This window comes from Pterocles gutturalis, unplaced genomic scaffold (assembly GCF_000699245.1).
Source record: "Pterocles gutturalis isolate BGI_N339 unplaced genomic scaffold, ASM69924v1 scaffold23667, whole genome shotgun sequence".
In the NCBI taxonomy this organism is placed as follows: domain Eukaryota; kingdom Metazoa; phylum Chordata; class Aves; order Pterocliformes; family Pteroclidae; genus Pterocles; species Pterocles gutturalis.
In genome coordinates this window covers 1-18,417 of record NW_010116076.1, presented here as the reverse complement: position 1 = coordinate 18,417, position 18,417 = coordinate 1, and the positions used below count along the sequence as shown (strand labels likewise).

The window sequence follows — 18,417 nt, the reverse complement described above, 5'->3', positions numbered from 1 at the left end:
GTGCCTTGTTTAGCCACAGTTCTGAACAGGCCCTCTGGGTCGCCACCGTCTTTTTGGGGCAAGCTCTCTGCCTGGTGGAGACCATGACAAAAACAGCAGTCACAGACTGCCAGTAGATAGGTAGGACTCACAAGCAAGGAGGGACAGAGTTCCTGTGCCCTGACACACAACCTCCCACACCCACCGCTGCAGCACCTGGTCCTTAGTTCTTCCCTCCTCCTCAGAGGAACCCTGCCTGCTCGCTGGGCTCCTAAAGCCGCCTTGTGAAGCTTCTGCACCTGGCAAAACTTCAGCGTCCCACTACACAAGCCACCTCCTCTCCTGCTGCAACCTGTTGCAGGTGGTGCCCCCGCGCTGTGTGCTCGCTGTGAGCTAGCTCTCTGCCCTCCCGATGGGAATTTAAGGACTGGGGGGGAGGTGGTCGCGGTTGCCCCGGCAACTCCCGTGCCATGTCAGCCTCTCGCAGGAGAGCTGGTGGCAGGATTTGGTTACGCCGCTGTCTCGGGGGGTTTCTTTCCGAGGGAGCTTCTTTTACCTCCCTGTACCTCTCGATCAGTCAGTCTGTCGGAGCTGGATCAGCTCCAAAGCAGCTGATATCGGTGACTGAGTATTCCCAAGTGGATGAGTATATTAATTGGTCGAAAGGGTGTGTGTTCAAAGGAGCATTCAGGAATGAAGTCTTGTGGTGGGAGGAGGCAGCTCTACGAAACTCTCAGCTCATTTCTTGTGGCAGCCACCCAAGCAGCGTGAGCACTGTGAATTCTTGGCAAAGGAGCAGAAAACTAAACAGCAACCAGTTTCCTGCCACAGCATAAAGGTTAATGTGTAGCAATAATGGGGTTTCAATTTCCTTCTTCTTTTGGGTTGTTTGGGGGTTTTTTTATGACTCATTTCCAATTAGATGGGTCCTTCACAGCACAGCTGCATGACCCTTGTATCAGCCACTGTACTAGATGGATATATGTTGTCATGTCCTTGTTACTCTGCTTGTTTTCTCCATGTGTTCCGACTCCATCTTTCACCATTTATTTTCAAAAAAAAAGGAAGTGCCAGACCATAGAGTTATAGGTGCTCTCAGAGGCACTAACCTCTTGAAAGTCTTGTCCAGCTGAGCAGTGACTTCTGTGGTGTCTTGAAAGCAGGAACTGGTGAGTAATATTTGCAGTTTCTGTGCAATGGCACTTGCAATTTCAGAGAGCCAGATTTCCTGTGTTTGTTTTGTGAAATAAATGGACTGGCTAATGCAGTGTCTAAAATGTCCTCTTATCTGCTCAAAAGCAGAAATGTATTTCTTATTAGAAATACAATTGTAGTAGAAGTTCCTCCTCTTACTAAAAATACGCATACAATGTTGAAGCTTACTTGCTATTAGATAAGAGCTGTGCTTTCCTGCCTTCTCTACAGCAAAGGCTCTATCCCCTCAAGCCTGTACTTGCTTTCTCTTCTGCAGCTTGCCAAGCTAAAAATTATTTACAGGATTCAACTGGCTGTGGTGTGAGGGAGGGGAAAATAGGTATGTAAAAAGCAGAGTGGGTTTTTTTTTCTGCCTGTAACACCCACATCACATGGTGGCATTTCTCTGCAGAAGAAAATGTTCTGGGAATCTAGAGCTGATGATTTGTGTAGCAGCTGCCTCTCCTCTGTCCCCTGAGCCCCAGTGTCTAGTGGAGAGCAGTGGCTCCATGCTGTTGCATTTGGAAACCTCCCAGTGCGGCTGACAAGTCATTTTCTGGCTACATGGAGAGTTTAGTATGTGGCCCTCTTGCAGTAACCAGGGGTGAATGACAAATGGGATCGTGCCAGTTGGGTTCTCTGTCCTGGTCCATGTCTGTTTGGTTACATCTGTTTGATTAAAGCATTTGCTGTTTCTTAAAGCTCTTTGTTCAGGAGCATTGGGATTTGGAGAGGGAGCAGAGGGAGGCAGGAGAAATCATAGAATCATTTAGGTTGGAAAAGATCTTTAAGATCGAGTCCAACCATAAACCTGTCACTGCCAAATCCATCACTAAACCATGTCCCTAAGTACCACAATCTACACATCTTCTAAATGCCTCCAGGGATGGTGACTCAACCACTTCCCTGGGCAGCCTGTTCCAATGCTTTACATCTCTTTCAGTGAATAAATTTTTCCTAATATCCAATCTAAACCTCCTCTGGTGCAACTTGAGGCCATTTCCTCTCATCCTAAATGCCACAGTCGTCCTTGCCACTTTTTCCCGTGCTTTTGCGCATTGACCTTTGGAGTCCCAGTGGTGGGCCCAGGAGGAGCTGGTTCTGCTGTCCTTCACTTTAAGGGGAGTCAAGGGTAGAAATGCTGATCCTAATGCTGAGAATGTAGCTAAAATGACTTCTCTTTTTGTTGCTGCCTTGTTAATAAACTCTTCTTCTCCATCCCTCCCTTTTGCAGGAGGAAGAGAGGAAATAAGGGTGAGGTGGAGCGGGGATTGCACATCCATCACCAAGTAATTCCACTGAGAGATGAGCAGGTCACAGCCAGCATGGTCTTTGCATTCTGGGTTGGTGACAATTGGGTTAGCCAGCACCATCTACCAGAGGAGGCAGAAGTGAGGACTTGGCAGGGGAGCAGCCTTGAAACTCTCTCTACACAGCCAATTCTTGTCCTTATCGTTTGCATCTGCCTCCAAAGCTGTCTTGTATCAATTCCCCTTCCACTATCCGTCTATTCTGCTATGCTACAATTCCATGAAAAATAAGCCAGGGTCTCCAGAGGGGCAGGTGGTTGATTCTGAAAGGCAGCAACTGCTGGTTCCACAGCTTGGGAGACTGAGGCCTCTTGACAGGAACCTATGACAGCACTAGGGTTTTAGTATTGTGTTACGTTTAGGGGAAAAAAACTCTCATCAGAGCAGCAGTTCCACACAATGTCTGCTGACAGAACTCCAGCGATATTGATAAGGAGCATTCCTATTTCCTTGTCCTAGGGTTTTTTTTTTGCGTTATGTCTCATGTCCAGAATGACCTGAAATTCTAGAAGATTAGAGACAAAGTCTCTAATGCTGTTCCCAGAGTTTGTTGTGCACCACCATGATGGTATGCCATTTGTGTGTCAAATGCTGTATATCCTTCCAAGTGGCAATTACTCTTCCTGTGTATCAGGGCTGAAAAGTCTCTCATGTAGTTTCAATAGCTGTAAGAACCCTTGGCTTGCTCTCCCTAGTGTTTCTAAGTATGTAAATAAATGCCAGCCAGTGCTATAGCACATGGTTTACTGGAGCTTAGTACCAAATTCCCAGGGTGGCAAAGATTCTTACGGCTGGTAAAGTGTGTGGAAATTATATTAAAATTGCTTTAAGAAATGAAAAATATTTTAAATCCCTGCTCAGCTCAGTGTAAAGTTTTTCTTGTTTTCCAAAGGTAATTTATTTCAAATGATCTTTTCTACTGTTGTACATTCCACAGCAACAGGCTGACTTTTCTGGTCCTCTACAGGAAAATAAGTAGACAAAAGCAGTTCTTTTACCAGTATGAGTAGAGATCGTTGCTTTGTTGAAGAAATTCTTGTGGAATGTGCATATCTAACCAGTCCTTGTCACACTTGGAGGGTCTCAGCATCTGCCTATTTCTGTGTTGATATGAGAAGGAGGAGCATTACCTTCCTTTCACTGGAGTATTGAACACATTTTGGAAGAACAGGCGCAGACATGTCTACATCAGCAGAAGGACCAGTGACCAGGTCCAGGACTAGGAGCAGTGTCCCCAGTGACATCTTATTATTGTCACAAGGGATCTAGCCAATGGATTATGCAGAGTCATTCATCTAACCCTAATGCAGCTTACACACGCAGATAAGTGACTGCAGGCATCTCTGCCTGTAATAGGAACACAGGTGCCAATACCACAGACTTTTAAAGTTAGGTGAGATAAAGCTGACTGTTGCTTCTAGTAAACCTAGGCAAAGTTGATCCAGTGATAGACCTGCTGTTGATCTGATGACCATTCTCACATGTGAATGTGTTTCCTGTGTGTCTGGGGCACTGTAATTGTAAAAATGCATTTGAAATTAACCTCTTATGAAATGAGAGGAGAAAAAAAACATACTGTGGTTCTGCTTGTGCCAAATCAAAGTTCCTGTCTGGAAGGCAAAGTGTTAAGGAATGTGTGGTTATTGTTCTTTCGGATATGCAGTAGCTAACAAATAAGAGAAATATGTGTATCAATTTTAATATGGCCTTTTCCTAAATTCCACTATCTGCTGAAAAGTACAGCGTTATCATGCACAAAGGAAGGCTGACATAAGTTTGATCTGGCCTTTAATATGAGCAGGAGTATGTTTCAAGATTTGTAAGACACCGAGTCACAGCACACTATTGATGAAAAACTCCATTGCAGACCAAAAGAGAGTGAGTAATCAATTTTTACTCAAAATGAGTTGTATAAAACAACACATCAACTTCTTGTGCTGTCGGGTCCTGTGCCCTACCCACTCCACACCCCCCCCCCCAAAAAAAAGAAAAAAAGAAATGTTGCTTGATCACTCTAGCTGCTAGTCTTCACTACTGGTGCTGAGGAGTACCGGATATGCTGTTCCAATGTGGTGCCCATGGCGGCAAACAACTATCTGTAGCTCATATTCCTCTATCTTTACTCTTTCATGTGTGACTTTTTCTTCATCCAGCAGGAAAACGACAGTATAAAGGGCAAATTCAAACTCTGGGCTGACACCAATAAAGGTGCTTCCAATTGGCTTGACTGAGCCCTTCCAGCTGAACTGGATGCTCAAAACTTGGTCATCTTTGTCAGGCTGAAACATAAACAAAACAACAGAATAATCTCCAACAGAGTTGTGACTAAACAGATACAATTTCCAACTCCAGATTTTTGAGAGCATTGCAAGATTCAGTCATCCTTGCTGTGCCAGCATGCTAGAGCTGGAGCACAGCCTTTTCCCTGTCTTCTGGAGCATGCATGATCATTCATCTCAATTAAGCTTCAGCAATGTTGCAATTCTGTAAACACCAGCACTACTTTTAAAATTAGTTTTTGCAAAAAAAAAAAAAAAAGCTAGTCTTGAGGCCATGCTACTATTTCTTCTGCTTATATACACCTGAGTGAATCAGGTTCAAAACAGTTGAGCCTATGATTGTATCATTGTGCCTTGATTCATTACCACAGCTTTTATCTCTGGATCCATTTGTCTTATTTGCACCCTGCTTGTTCTTACCCTGGTTGTGTTCTTGCGAGCGACATATCCCTTGTAGTCAATTTGGTTGCGTTTTTCCTGAAGGTAAAATTGCACCCAGTTATGCAAACCTAAGATCTGTTTACCACGCCTTGTTTCTCCAACAAAAACATGTTCAAAGCCACAAGAATCAGGTCTGTAATAAATCAAAGAGTAATATACAGGTCTTTAATGTGTTTAAATAGTTCAAATTGGCAGAGGTAAAAGGCAAGAAGATGCACAAGCTTGCTTAGGTTGATTTGTGAGCAGTTTCTATTTCTCTGGATTTGTTGGGTTTTCTTTCTTACTTTGCACAAAACTTGCAATGAAATCTAATCACAAAGTCTAAATATGTATTTGGTGATGAAGGTTGCTAGTAAATGCCATGGGTGCATCACTGCTGCTTATCCAGATTTTAGCAAGGCTTCTGACACTGTCTTCCATAACAGACTCATAGACACACTGATGAAGTACAGATTAGAAAAGTGGATTATATTGTTGGGCTGAAAAGCAGATGAATGTCTGCAGTTGAAGGCCTGTGATTAGGGACACAAAGGGCAGCTGGAAGAAATTCACCAGTGGTGTACCTCAAGGGTCAATACTGTTAGCATCTCGTCAGTAAGCCTTTAAACACGATCTGTGTGGGAGCAATGAACACCTGATTTAGGCCATATTCTGAGGCTGTCTTCCAGTTCTGTGTGTTACAGATGGCACTTGGGCTTATATTTACCTAAGTCAGAATAGCGTAGAGATTATCAGGGGACATATCCATCAGACATACCTGTCTCCTTCTTTCCTGGCATAGAGCTGGAACCAGATGTCATAGAGCTGACGTTTAAAATCGTCAAGGTTTGGCTTTGCTAGGTTTTTTTTAAGCAGATATTCATGAGCTAGCTGAAGGATAGAAAACCAAGATATAGACACAGTTTACAGTTTATTCAGTGCTTTCAGCAACTAAAAAAGATCTGTGTTACTCACTTTCATGACTTCTGTTGCTAAGATAGCATCAAGAAAACAATTGTTTTCAGCGATTTCTTCTGGAGTCACTACTTCTGCTACACCAGTTGATGTCTCATAGTTGTCCAATAAGGAAATGAAGGCTGCAGAAAAAGAGAAACTTTCAGCATACTCATCCTGATGAACAGGCCATATGCCTAATCATACCTGTGATCCAGTCATTAGAGACTGGCATCATAAAAAGATGCTGTATAATATGCCTTGGCAGCCCTGAGAGAAAGACAATCCTTTATATGTCAAATTTCATTCTCATGTATACTCTTGGGTGTAGGTCTAAAACCGAGTCAGGGCCAGACCACCACTGTACTCCTTTTTAAGATAAACAGCTCTCTACTGAGATTCCTTATGGAACCAAGCGCTGAAACAATAATGAGCTTCTACCAAAACAAATCATATCTGACCACCAAAATTACAGACAGGCTTATGAACTCGAGCTATGCTGGCAGAAGGTTTTGTGGGCATTACTTCAGTAGAGTTGTAATACAGCATAAACCTACATGAGATGGCTTGAGCTTGAGCACATGGCCACTGAGTGGACGGGTTCATTTTCTTCTTTGCACCCCTTTTCCCACCTGCTCCCTCCTGTCACTTCATCTACTCATGCTCTGACACTCAGTGGACTCTGGGGGCTGATTTAGCACACCAAGCTGACAGAAAATTACTTCAGGTCAAAAACCTAAGTCATTTCCTGGCAGATTAGTGAGCTGAAGGGGCTCAGAGTAGAGTTCAGTGAGTACCAGAGCTGCCCTCACTAGACACAGGATTGTGTGGCTCAGAGAGGAGTGGGGAGAACAGAGAAGAACCATGGTCCCCATTATGCCAGCTGTTCGGTCAGCTTAATGTAACTCTCATCTAGGGAAAAAAAAAAATCAGGGAAGAAAACATACATTCATAGACATGCTTGGAATATAGCCCCCAACAGAAATGCAAGAAGTAGCTGTGGACCTAGTACTATCTGAAAGGGCTAGAAGCTGTGAGCATAGGAGGAAAGCTGACTTTGGTGTCTTTTTCAATACATGGAATAACATCAAAGCAATGACAAGAGTCTCATCCATTTCACTTTGTAGTGGAAGAACCACAGAGAAATTCAGATTTGGCTAAGGCACAAAAGGATGTTCTTCCTGAGGCTGAGGCTACAGGTAACCTCCTTGCAAATGTTGTGGAAACTACCTTCAAATAACATGCAGCCTGATGATCCTCACCACCATCCAAATTATATATGATGTTGTATTTTAGCCAAACACATAAAAACCAACACAGATTCTTCATGTAATTTCTGCTATTAACAAAAGAATGGGTCTCACTTGCAAAAGTTTTTATGCTCTTCAGACGTTCTTCATTTACGTTGTGAAACAGATGTCTGGGTGCGCTGTCCTGGACAGCCCTGTCACCTTGCTGTGCAGCACCTGCTTTTCCCTAGGATAAACACCAGGTAAAACAATGAAAGAAGTGAGATGTCCTTACAGGAGACAGTGCCTGCCTTTATAATAATCAAAACAAAACCCATAGTGCTATCAGGATTCTTAGGAACAGTCTTCCTATGAAACAAGAGAAGAAGAACTGCCAGCATAAAGAAAAAAGACAATCTCTGACACTACAAGACCCCAAAATTTTTCTGTTGACTCATTTTCAGAGATGATTGTGATGACCCATGCGATAGTTCAGTTCTGATCAGTGACCAGCTGTGCTACTATGCTATATACATCACAAATGATAAAGAGAAGTAATGTAGAGCCAAGGCTCCCTCCTACTGCCTTCCTTCTCTGTTCACTTGCAACCCACAGACCCCGCTCATATAGCTTATGAGGCCATGCAGTGCAGCAGAGGGGTTGTTTCTCTCCCGAGTCCCTATTCCCCAAGCTAGCCAGTCTAATTCTCCTCTCCTTCATGATAATGCTTAAGCAATACAATTCCCGAGTAGGCTCCCTCAGACTCAGCCTTCATGTTCTCTTTCTAACTTCATGACTGCAGCTCCAGCCATCACCCCTGTACCAGGGAGATGTTGAGATAGTTCTGTGCAGCTCCACCAGCTTTGGACTGGTGCATCCTGGTGCTCTGAAGTTTTCAAAGACTTCTGTTTGGCCACGTTTAAGAGCATTTTAATCAATGTGATCAATAACCACAACCAAAATGGAAAGGACGCTTTCCTGACAATTTTCAAATTTCTATTTAAAAAAATGGCATTCTCAGTAAAAGAGGAGAAAAGATGAGTAGCAGTTTGTTAACATGGGCGAAGGATAATTTGAGCCTTGTTCTGAGAAATGAAGAAACCATATGGGAGAAGTTTCGCCCCCACACGTTTTGGCCTGAAGTAAGTGCCCCTTTTTCAGGTGTATCAGCAACAGAAAATTATTATACGAAGCAACGTTGAAATAAAGTGTTTGAGCACTTGTGTGAGTACAAAATTGGACCCTGAATATTCAATGGCCTGCTGCGATTTGTGGCCAAAACACATGGTCATGTTTGCACTTGAAATACTAGGGCCTGAGCAGTGAGGCCCTGAACCAAAGTTGACCTCTAGATGAACCTCACGACCTCACAAAATATCTAATATGTATAATGTTGATTGCATATGCGATGTACTATCTTATGAATATATACCAATTTAGAAAAGCTTTGTTGTAACGCTTATAGAGCATTGCTGTCACACTTGCTGCGTAAGTCAGTGGGAAAATGCTAATTGTGTAACAGTAGCCTCATTTGTCAAAAACAGACAAGTTGCCTGTTGCAACCGAAAGACAGATACGCCTACTGCAACCACAGAGGTAAGTGGATGTGCGGTAAAAGGATGTGGAGGCCCACGACAGGCTTTGTTGCAAGACACATAATCAGGATTACCAGATACATTTACCCTTTTTTACTTCCCTCTCAAGGTCCTGGCCAGACTCGAGATGAATGTTGACAAGGGGAAAACCACACCATATGTTTTTTGCAGTTTGAGATGTAAAGTTGTTTATTCAACTGTATAAAAATGGGGAACATTTGCAGAGAAATTTGGAAGCCTCATCTATACAGTGGACGCACTGTATAGAGATTTCCCAATTGCCAGGAAGGGTTCTCCAAATCCTCGCTACAACCGGGCTCCCCAGCGACTGCGGATCTGGATGACGGTAATGTATTATTAGGGCAATTGGTGATTTATCTTTTCTTAATCACTATCGCTAACTCTATCTAGTAATGATTAGGTGCATTACCTTATTTTATGCTTGCTGTAGTAGTTTGCTTATTATTTTGCTGCTTTACCTTGTCTTGCTTTAATTTATTTTCACTGTATTATTTTCCTCATTATTTTATCACTTTAAATATAAGTAAAAATAAGCTAACTTCTTTAATTTGGTGCCTGTGTCCTCTGTGCTAACCCCGTCGATTGGCAAAACAGCATTACACTGAGCTGTCAAGGAGTGAAATGTCTGCTCATCAAATCTGATACCCACTCCTCCCTCACAGTTCCTTGGGACTGGTAGCAACAGCCCTGAAACCCTCCTCACCCACACCTCTGTGCTACTCCACACTCTCCAGGAGAGACCCAGGAATTCCTCAGATTACTCCCTCATTCCCCCAAGAATGACTTGGGACCTATCTTCCCTTCTCCCTCACTGCAGTTACCCAGACCATACACAGAAGCAGTCATACACACGCAGAAACATCCACGGTGGAGGGGACCTCAGGACATCTCTAGTCCTGGTCAAATTATGGTCAACACAGAATTTTACTCAGGTCATCATGTTATTGGGTCTTGAAAACTTCCAGAGGTGGAGATTTCACAGCTTCTCTGGGCATACTGTTCTGGTTGCGTTTGTCCTTGTTCAATTTCATTATGTTCTTTCCTTAGCCTCTTCCTCCAGCCTGCCTAGGTCCAGCTGAAGAGAAGCCCAGTGCTTAAACATACCAACTTCATCACCACAGTTCACTGTCATCTGCAAAATTAGAAAGGTTGCACTCCCATCTCCTCCTCTGCACAACTGACAAAGATATGAAATATTATAGGACCCATGACAGATGCCTGAGAGACTCCACTTGTAACCAACGTCCAGGTAGTGTGGACCATTAATGTGTTCTGTGTAATGTGTTCTCTCTCCTAAGTGATTCTTCATCATTAGGAAGTCCTGCCTATGCCATTAGTGGAAATGACAAAGCCTAGGCAACTTTTTTAGCAAAAGGCAGGTTTGCAGACACCTTTTCGTACAGTACCATGCTGCACTTGATCCTCATGTGACTTAGCAATTGGTTACCTGCAAATCAATTGTGTAGTCTTTCCCAGGCATAAGGCGGTTAACATCCATATCCCACATCTCATTGAAAAGTTTAGAAAGTTCATGATTAAAGGCCTTCCTGTCAAGAAATCCAGAGAAATACACATGTTAAAAAAGACATGCTGTTATTTCTGCAAGTTACTTCTACAATGACCAGTGACAGCTGGTCCTTTTCTCATTTTAGTGGAATTTTGTCCTGCATAATAGTGCAGTTTTTAGAAGTCTATCCATCTATCTATCAACAAAATTTAGGAAGGGTTGTTATTGTGATGAACCACCCGAGGGTAGCTCCAGTTTCAAGGACATTGTGTCCACACTAACACATAAGATTGAGACAAAGAAGAGTGGAGAAGAAAGAGAAGTGGATTAATCTTGAAATGACTGACAGTTTAATTAATCAGTTACAAGCCAGAACATGTATTGAAGCCCAGAGAAGAAAGGCTTGATAATTTTGAATTTCTCCTCCAAAGCAGATGTTCTCAAGAAAAGAAAAAAAGTGCAGAAATTTATCAACAATGGGCATTTCTTTCAAACAGCCATCTGGGCAACTTGCCATGGTTTTAACAACTGGTTCTCCCAGACTGAACCAAGGCACCTTCAAGCCCAGTTCTGAACCTCCTGATTACTGTTATGTCTTCTCCTTCTCTTCTAGCCAGGATGGAGAGACTGTCTGAGCCCTCCTGCCAGTGGCAAATTCCATGCTCTCTAGCAGAAAGAGGAAACAAATACTGTGGGAAGGTCACAAAACAATCTTCTGAAGTGGCAGCCTTGATGTGAGACAGCTTGAGAGCCAGGAAGAGCAAAAAGTGAGCCAGGTGGGCACCTGCCCCATTGCAGAGATGGCATAGAAGTCATAGCAGAAAAGAGGGCATTAATCAAATGGTGGGAGAATAGTCAAGAAGCAATACAGCAAGATTTGATGTACCTTCTCCTGTCCTGGACTGCACTTTGTGGCTGGATCAGAAACTGCTGGTCTGAGCTCCACATTGAAAGAAAGGGAAAGCAGCAAACTATGCCTGGAGAACTGAGACTTTATTTCCCCCCTACGTTATTGAGCAATCCTTTTTCTCCAGAATTGTCTGTGTAACTGTGGAATGAAACTCATGCAGCCTGAAACGCATAAGCAGTTCTTGAGAGTTTGTTGTCCAAAGGAATTCGTATCCCTGAGTTAAGAGCCAAAAGCAGCCAGTTTACATTAAAGCACCAGAGAATAAGCAGCAGTAGCTGAGGAGCATAAAGAACATATATGATATACATACTATACATAGTGTTATTTAGAGTGGGGAAAACAACCTCCTACAGAAAGGCAGGGCAGACAACCGTAACTACTTTGGCTGCCACGCCTCCGTCTGCCTGCAACTGGGAATCTGAGCCATCATGTACCTCAGCTGAGTGGGAGGCACTGACAGTGCGTTCTCGCTCGGGCTCTGTGATACCTTGAGATCATTGTTGTGGATGGGAAATCTACAAGATCATCTGAATTTTGAACTGGGCTGGAATAGGATGTCAATTACCTGAAGGACGGAAGGAAAAGGACTAAAAATTCTAGTGTAGGGGAGCCAAAGGATATGTTTGTTGCTAGGGTTAAACACGAATATGAAGGAAGATTTATTTGCTTGGAACAAGTACTTTGATGGATCTTACAGTGGAGCAGAGGAGCTATATTAAGCCCTTGCCCAAGCTCCAAGATCTACTTATTCAGCAGAAGTGTGGCTTGTGGGATCACAACACTGGCTGTGCAGCCCAAACGAGGCACCGGCTCAACTTCACAGGGAGTTAGCCTCACGGCATATCGCAGAAGCCACCAACAGCAGCATTTTTACTTATTTTCAGACATACCACCACACCACATTCTTTCCAGAGTCTTAAGAAGAGCAATTCCTTCTCCAAAGAGCTTACAAACCAACACTAAACAGAAAATTGTTCATCTCACCAGTTCATCTGAAGTCCCAAGAACAGGATTGACAAGTTCACAGAACAGTACTGGAGAAGTTTTTCAAACTGCAAGTCTACATTCATGTTACCTTGGACTGACCTAATTTTATTGGATGACTTTTCTCCTGGGTTCTGGACCCTCCTGCTCTCTACTCCTCTGCATCAGAATATCCCATCTGTTTGAGTACTGCCATATTATGTTTAATACAGTTTTTACTTTGGAAGTAACTAGGAGGCTGCTGTCTGTTGAACATCCAAGGTATGTGAAATATTATACACATTTTGGTATGTATGTATTTTGGTAAAAATCACCTATACAGGAAATCTGTCATCCCTTCAATACCTACTGCAGATGTGTCCTGTGTCTATAAAGCACTGTAAGGCTCTGTTTGATAATTTCTTCTCTATAAATGTTATGGAATATTGCATGAGCTCATGGAGGCAAGCTCAAGGTGTCTACTCAGGAGAGGGTTACAGCAAGAGCATACCTACAGTTTTCAGTCCTCATATTTATTTAATAAATATACTTCTACTAAATATATTCCTGCATTCAGAAAATGTGTCCCAATACTCTAAAGTCACTTAATTTTATAAAATGAAAGCCTTTTATCTCCTTTTTCTCTGATGGGTGCTGCCACAATATCATGGACTTTTCCTGTCCTTTTTGTTGTTCCTATAGTTTCCAAATAGAGCAAAGCACCTGTACACATTTTAACTGAAGATTAGAATAAAGAGAAATATATCCCTGCCAAAGTAAAGAACTTGTTTAGCAACTTACATAGTCATCTTGTAAAAACTCTTTCTGGACAGTAGTTCTTCATAAAAGGTCCATAAACTTAGCTTACACATAGGAGGTGAGACAACTTCAAAGAGAAGAAGCCCGACACCTTCATGCAAATCCATGACACACAGTATTTATGTAAGGTTTTATTGAAAAAGAGTATTTACTCTCTGGTTTTCAGTACGATTGCATGTATGACTCAGAACAGAGATGTTTATAATTAATTCTCATTCTCCTCCCTATGGTGAAATCTCTCAGTTGTTAGATTTGTGCTTTCTCATAGAATAAATAATTTCTCTGCAAGAAGTCTGGCCAATTGGATTTTGTCCAGTTGGAGCCTTGCTTGGATGTGGTTATGTGCGCAAAGCACCACCCCAATAAAGAGAACACTTAGTCTGCACTTGTAAGAGCTGAGAGAACTTTTTTGGGGGAAGCTCTTTGCAATAGTAACTCCAATGCACTGGCAGTGTTGCTAGAGCAAAAGGATCTAACATCTCAATTTTATTATAGCTTTCAAGTGAAACATTCACATCATATGCTTGGTTTTACAAGTTATTTTCTTGTCTAAAACCTTCATTCTATCCAAAACAATGGCCCAAGAAGTCGTCTTTTATTGCTATAAATCAGAAATGACTCAAGACGGGAAAAGAATTAAAAGGTCAGTGGCGAATCATGTGAGCAAGTCAACAGTGTCAAAGCAAGAAAAACATGCATTGCAAATAGGTCATGTGGAGCCCTGCAAAGAAGGTCTGATTGAACATCTTCTCTAAAGTAAACTTGTCTTCAGAGATCCTTTGAACAACATCCAATTTTAAAAAGCCTTTAATTTTGGCATAGAAAAAAACAGCATTTGGGAATCCTGATGAGCAGCCATTTACAAGAAATTCCCAATTATTTAAAAACTTGGTTCAAATGTTGTGAAATACATGCATTAGCTTATATGATTAATAGAAGATAGGAGGAATTTTCTCTATTTTCCTCTTATGGCAGTGTGTATGTGTTTTACTTGAGTTCAGTGATGTTTTTCTCAGTTTAAAGCTGGTATTTGAAATAACAAAGGATAAATTAGACAAGTTTTATAGGTGGAAAGGAAAATGTATTGTCAAGGGACAAACGTAAGAGTGGGCAGTTACTCGGCACACACTCTCTCAAGGTCCTGGGCAGGCAGATGATGTTTGGAGAACCGATTCTACGTTATCAGCTATGTTTAAGCAAAATCTGATCATAGCATCACCTTATTTTAGCCAAAACAGCTTATGATTCTGTTGTCTCACCAACTTTTTACGCTGAGGAAAGTGAGTTAGTAAAACAGAATAGAAACAGGAAGCAGGATTATTGCAGTGCTGCATTTCACATAACTCCCTTTCACACGTCTCCCAAATGAATATATCCCATCGCCACTGCCCTTTGCATTAGAGAAGAATTAGTATGATTTTCTCTTACCGATTAGCCATGACAGGAAGAAGGCTTTCTCTTAGTAAATAAACTGAGCAGGATTAAGGCAACCTGAAGCTCAGAAATCCTCCTGGTAGTCCAAGGCATGGAGTTGTCCTCCTTTTATACTCCACTTGCCAGCTGGGGACTGTCACTCAGGATGACAGGCAGGGCAGGAAGGCATGGGAGGTGCCAAACCCCACAAGAACACGTGGAGTGTAAGGACAGCACCACGTCTCACGACTCTCTCAGCGCAGGCACACTCAGACCAGGAAGTCAGAGCCACCTCTACCAGGCTCCTTCTTCGCCTTATCTCCACAGATGATCAGTATGTCAGGGAACACAGAAGGCGATGGCACAGACATGCACGGCAGCTGCCGCCTTCTCCCACCTGGGTCTTCAGATGCAATCCTGAGATCCTTGTATGAACTTCAGACATGACTCACAGTGTTGCATCTAGAATTATGTTGGATTATTTGTTAAGAGATTTGATATCTCTACATTAATTTTGGGCCCAGAAATAAGCACTTCAAGCCCAAAAGCCTTGAATGAGATGGACGGGTCATTCTAATCTTGCTGTTCTATCTATGGTTATTATTTGGCAATAGAAGGGAAGATAATAATAAATCAAAGATCAAAAAATTATAGGTGGGGAAGGAAGAAAAAACAGTGTATGCTTCTCTATTGACAGCTGAAATTGCTAGTTGTGACCTTGTAAATACTAGGAGGCATTATAATCAGAAAATGTTTTACAAAGGCAGCACTTTCCATGAACTACTGGAAGCAAGTGGTGGTAGGTGCTGGTAAGTGCAGTTACCCACTCCAGTGCCTGTCCTGGGAAGCATGCATTCATTATGTGGCTAAATTAACCTGCAGATAGTTGCTTACTTTTGTTTGATTGATACTTTTAAAATTTTCTTATTCGTAATAATTCCTGAAAAACATAGCTTTAGGTTTAAACTGTATATATGCATATACAGAAGCCAAAATGGTTTGATGTTAGGCTACCAATTATACAAATGGTTCTGTACCTCTGGTCCATGTACCCTTTCAAAGAATCATATTGGAGCCATACAAAGCTGCAGGTACTGAGAATGCCAGCCACATGGAATTGTATAGGGGACAGGACATGCAGCTAGCTCACTTAAAAGTGAAGCTTCCTTCTGACACTGGTAGGGGAAATTAATGTATCTCAAAACTGAATATCCTTAATTTTAACTGAATTTTTTCTTTAGTATTTTTTGTTACTATTTATTGCAGTTCTGCGTAAGCAAGAGAAATTACAAAGATACAGTGCCTATGTTTATCAACTGAATGCAGGAAGTCTTTTCTTAGGCTTTCATTTAAAATACAAAAGCCAGTGGCCATATTCCGTCCATAACAGAGTTGCAACTCCTTTATTCACATTAGCAGAAAGAGCCCAGATGGGAGCCCAGGGAATTTCCATTTACAAACAGCATCATCACTGGAGTCAGCAGATTCAAGTTAATCTTTGAAAAAAATTACAGGTCATATCAGTAGCATCACCAAACGTATTCATAACCAAACGTGTATTTAAATCTTTTGTGAAACTTCTGTCCTGTCATTTATCTGTTGAGCTAAGAAAAACTTAAGGATCTCAAAGAGTGTAAAAGGGTGCATTTGCCAACAGAAACAAAGCCCTGATCACAGGCAGATGGGATCAGTGCAGAATCTGGGTTGTTCCCAGGTAGTAAGAAAACCCAAGTGTCCAGAGCGCAGCCTTGCTGACGCCGTGGGTTCGCTTTCTCTGCTGAAGAGATCAGGCAGTGCTTTGTCAAAGCCATTGCATAGGACAGCGCATGGTTGCTGCGTAGGAGCTGAGGTCAGGCTCCCCCTGCTCTCTGTACCTCTTTGCTGGCACGAGGGAACAGGGACAGTATTTGGTGCTCACTCTCATGTGAACAGCATTTCCCAAGGAATGGGGCAACAGCCTTGCAGAAGACATTCTGCCTAACAAAACTGCCACCTCCAGCATCAGGTGCTGACCGTTGCCAAGGTCAAGGATGAAGGAAACCCTGTGAATAAGACACATTTCTAAATCATGTAGGCATCTCTCTGCATTTCTGGCCTAAGTAATATGCTTTTCTAACCAAGGTGGCCAGTGGATAAGTGCTGGTTTGTCACCTCTAGTCAGGTGCCTAAACTTCCCTGAGGAGGGAAAGGGCTCATTCAGGGTTGATTTAAATCTCTTTGCTGGTCATCGAGAACACTGTGCTTTACAGGCTTCCAGAGCAAAGCAGCCAGGGCTGACACATGCACGAAGGACACGTTTGCGCTGGACGGGCTCACTCGGGGAGACTGAATAAAAGCTGGCAGCTGGAACAAACACAGTGTGGATCTACAGCAGGCTCAGTACTTTCCCCAGAGAAGCCAGAGCAGGCCTTTGGGCCACCTTTTGTGCATGGGTATAGGGAAGAGGAAAGTTTCTGAGAAACTGAGTTTGCTGGACATTCCCCTGGGCACTTTGACTGTTGCTGCCAAGTCTCCATGAGCTGACCAACACTGAAAAGCAGTGGAGATACGGCCTGGGCTGGTTAGTGGGAATTTAGCCAGGTCAGAGCTCACTGAGAGCAGGGAGCGAGGACTTTAGGGTTTCCACCTTTCCCTAAGCAGTAATTCTCAAACTGGAGCCTCACCTGACAGATTGTCACCCACCAAGCTCCATGGTCCCTGTGCCTGGCCAGTCTCTCAGTTATCTCCCCAGTTTACTAAGCCTCAGCCTCTCCATCCTGAAGTCCTTCTCTCTAAGCCAATGATGTTATAATCCCTCTGCTTACTTGGGAGTTTCTGGTCCAGCAGCTGTCCCCAAAGGGGAAAGTTACGAGGATTACAGAGGCAGGCATACTTTTGTTATGCAAATGCCAGGAATACATAACTCAATTCCTGCAGCTTAATGTTTTTACCTAGACCGTGCAGTGATGTGACCTGCTTACCTTTAGTTTGGTCTGTTAACCTGGCTTTGTTTACCAGTGCTAATTCCCAGGCTTAATAGGTAAACCATGGTTGATTTACGAATGTGCTCACAGCTGACACAGACAGCAAGGTGCTTGGGGACACAGGTGGCTCAGTACCCCTGGTGTGAGCTGAGGGGCTAAGGGAGGAAATTTTTTATTGGTTGTTTAATCCTAATATTAGGACTGCAAGTGTATGCCTTTCCTTGATTTTGTATGGAGAAACTGTGTCCAGGGATCATTGAGGCCTGTTTACTGCAAGTTAGGACATACTAATTAAAGAGCTTTTGGAGTGTGAACATGTAGCATAGACACAAGATGCATTTGCTTATTAGTCATTAATTTGTACACCAACATTTTAGGCTGTCTGGCTGACACATCCTCCCTTGCTCCACAGCTCAGTTCTTGTGCTTTTTGGGTAAGTGTCGCCATTAAGGAATCTGGGTGTTGGCCATCACCAGCCAAGATGAGATGGAGCAGATTCACAGGATTCAGAACTGCCAGCGCTGGGTGGGCATCCTGGCACTCGGGCACCTTTCTCCTTGCTCCGGGTTGTGTGCCGGTGCTGGCTCTGGAGCAGTACAAGCCAGGGAAGTTAATGCTTGGCAAGTTTATTTGATATAATAATGAATTCTGATGTTGACACAACCGAAGTTATCCTCTGAAAAGATAGCCAGGCTTCGCTTACTGGTTAGAAAAGGCAAATATTGCCATTTTTTTATTATCCTTTATACTTTCCCCCACCGTTATTTATGCAGTTGAGGGGCAGCAGGGCCGCGGTGCGGTCTCAGGGCAGGGGCGGGCTCACGGAGCCGGTGGCAGTAAGACAAACCCCACCCGTGGGTG

The 18,417-nt window shown here is 42.9% G+C and overlaps 1 protein-coding gene across 1 annotated transcript; it reads right to left on the bottom strand.

Annotated features, from left to right (window-relative positions):
• Positions 1 to 4,504: 4,504 nt before the first annotated feature.
• LOC104458985 (poly(U)-specific endoribonuclease-like) lies at positions 4,505 to 12,240 on the bottom strand. The gene is made up of 7 exons (XM_010075404.1): positions 12,236 to 12,240; positions 10,429 to 10,528; positions 7,501 to 7,612; positions 6,158 to 6,279; positions 5,961 to 6,073; positions 5,183 to 5,336; positions 4,505 to 4,762 (listed from the first exon to the last, which is right to left on the bottom strand). The coding sequence occupies exons 1-7, from the start codon at positions 12,238 to 12,240 to the stop codon at positions 4,505 to 4,507; spliced, it is 864 nt and encodes a 287-aa protein (XP_010073706.1).
• Positions 12,241 to 18,417: the final 6,177 nt, after the last annotated feature.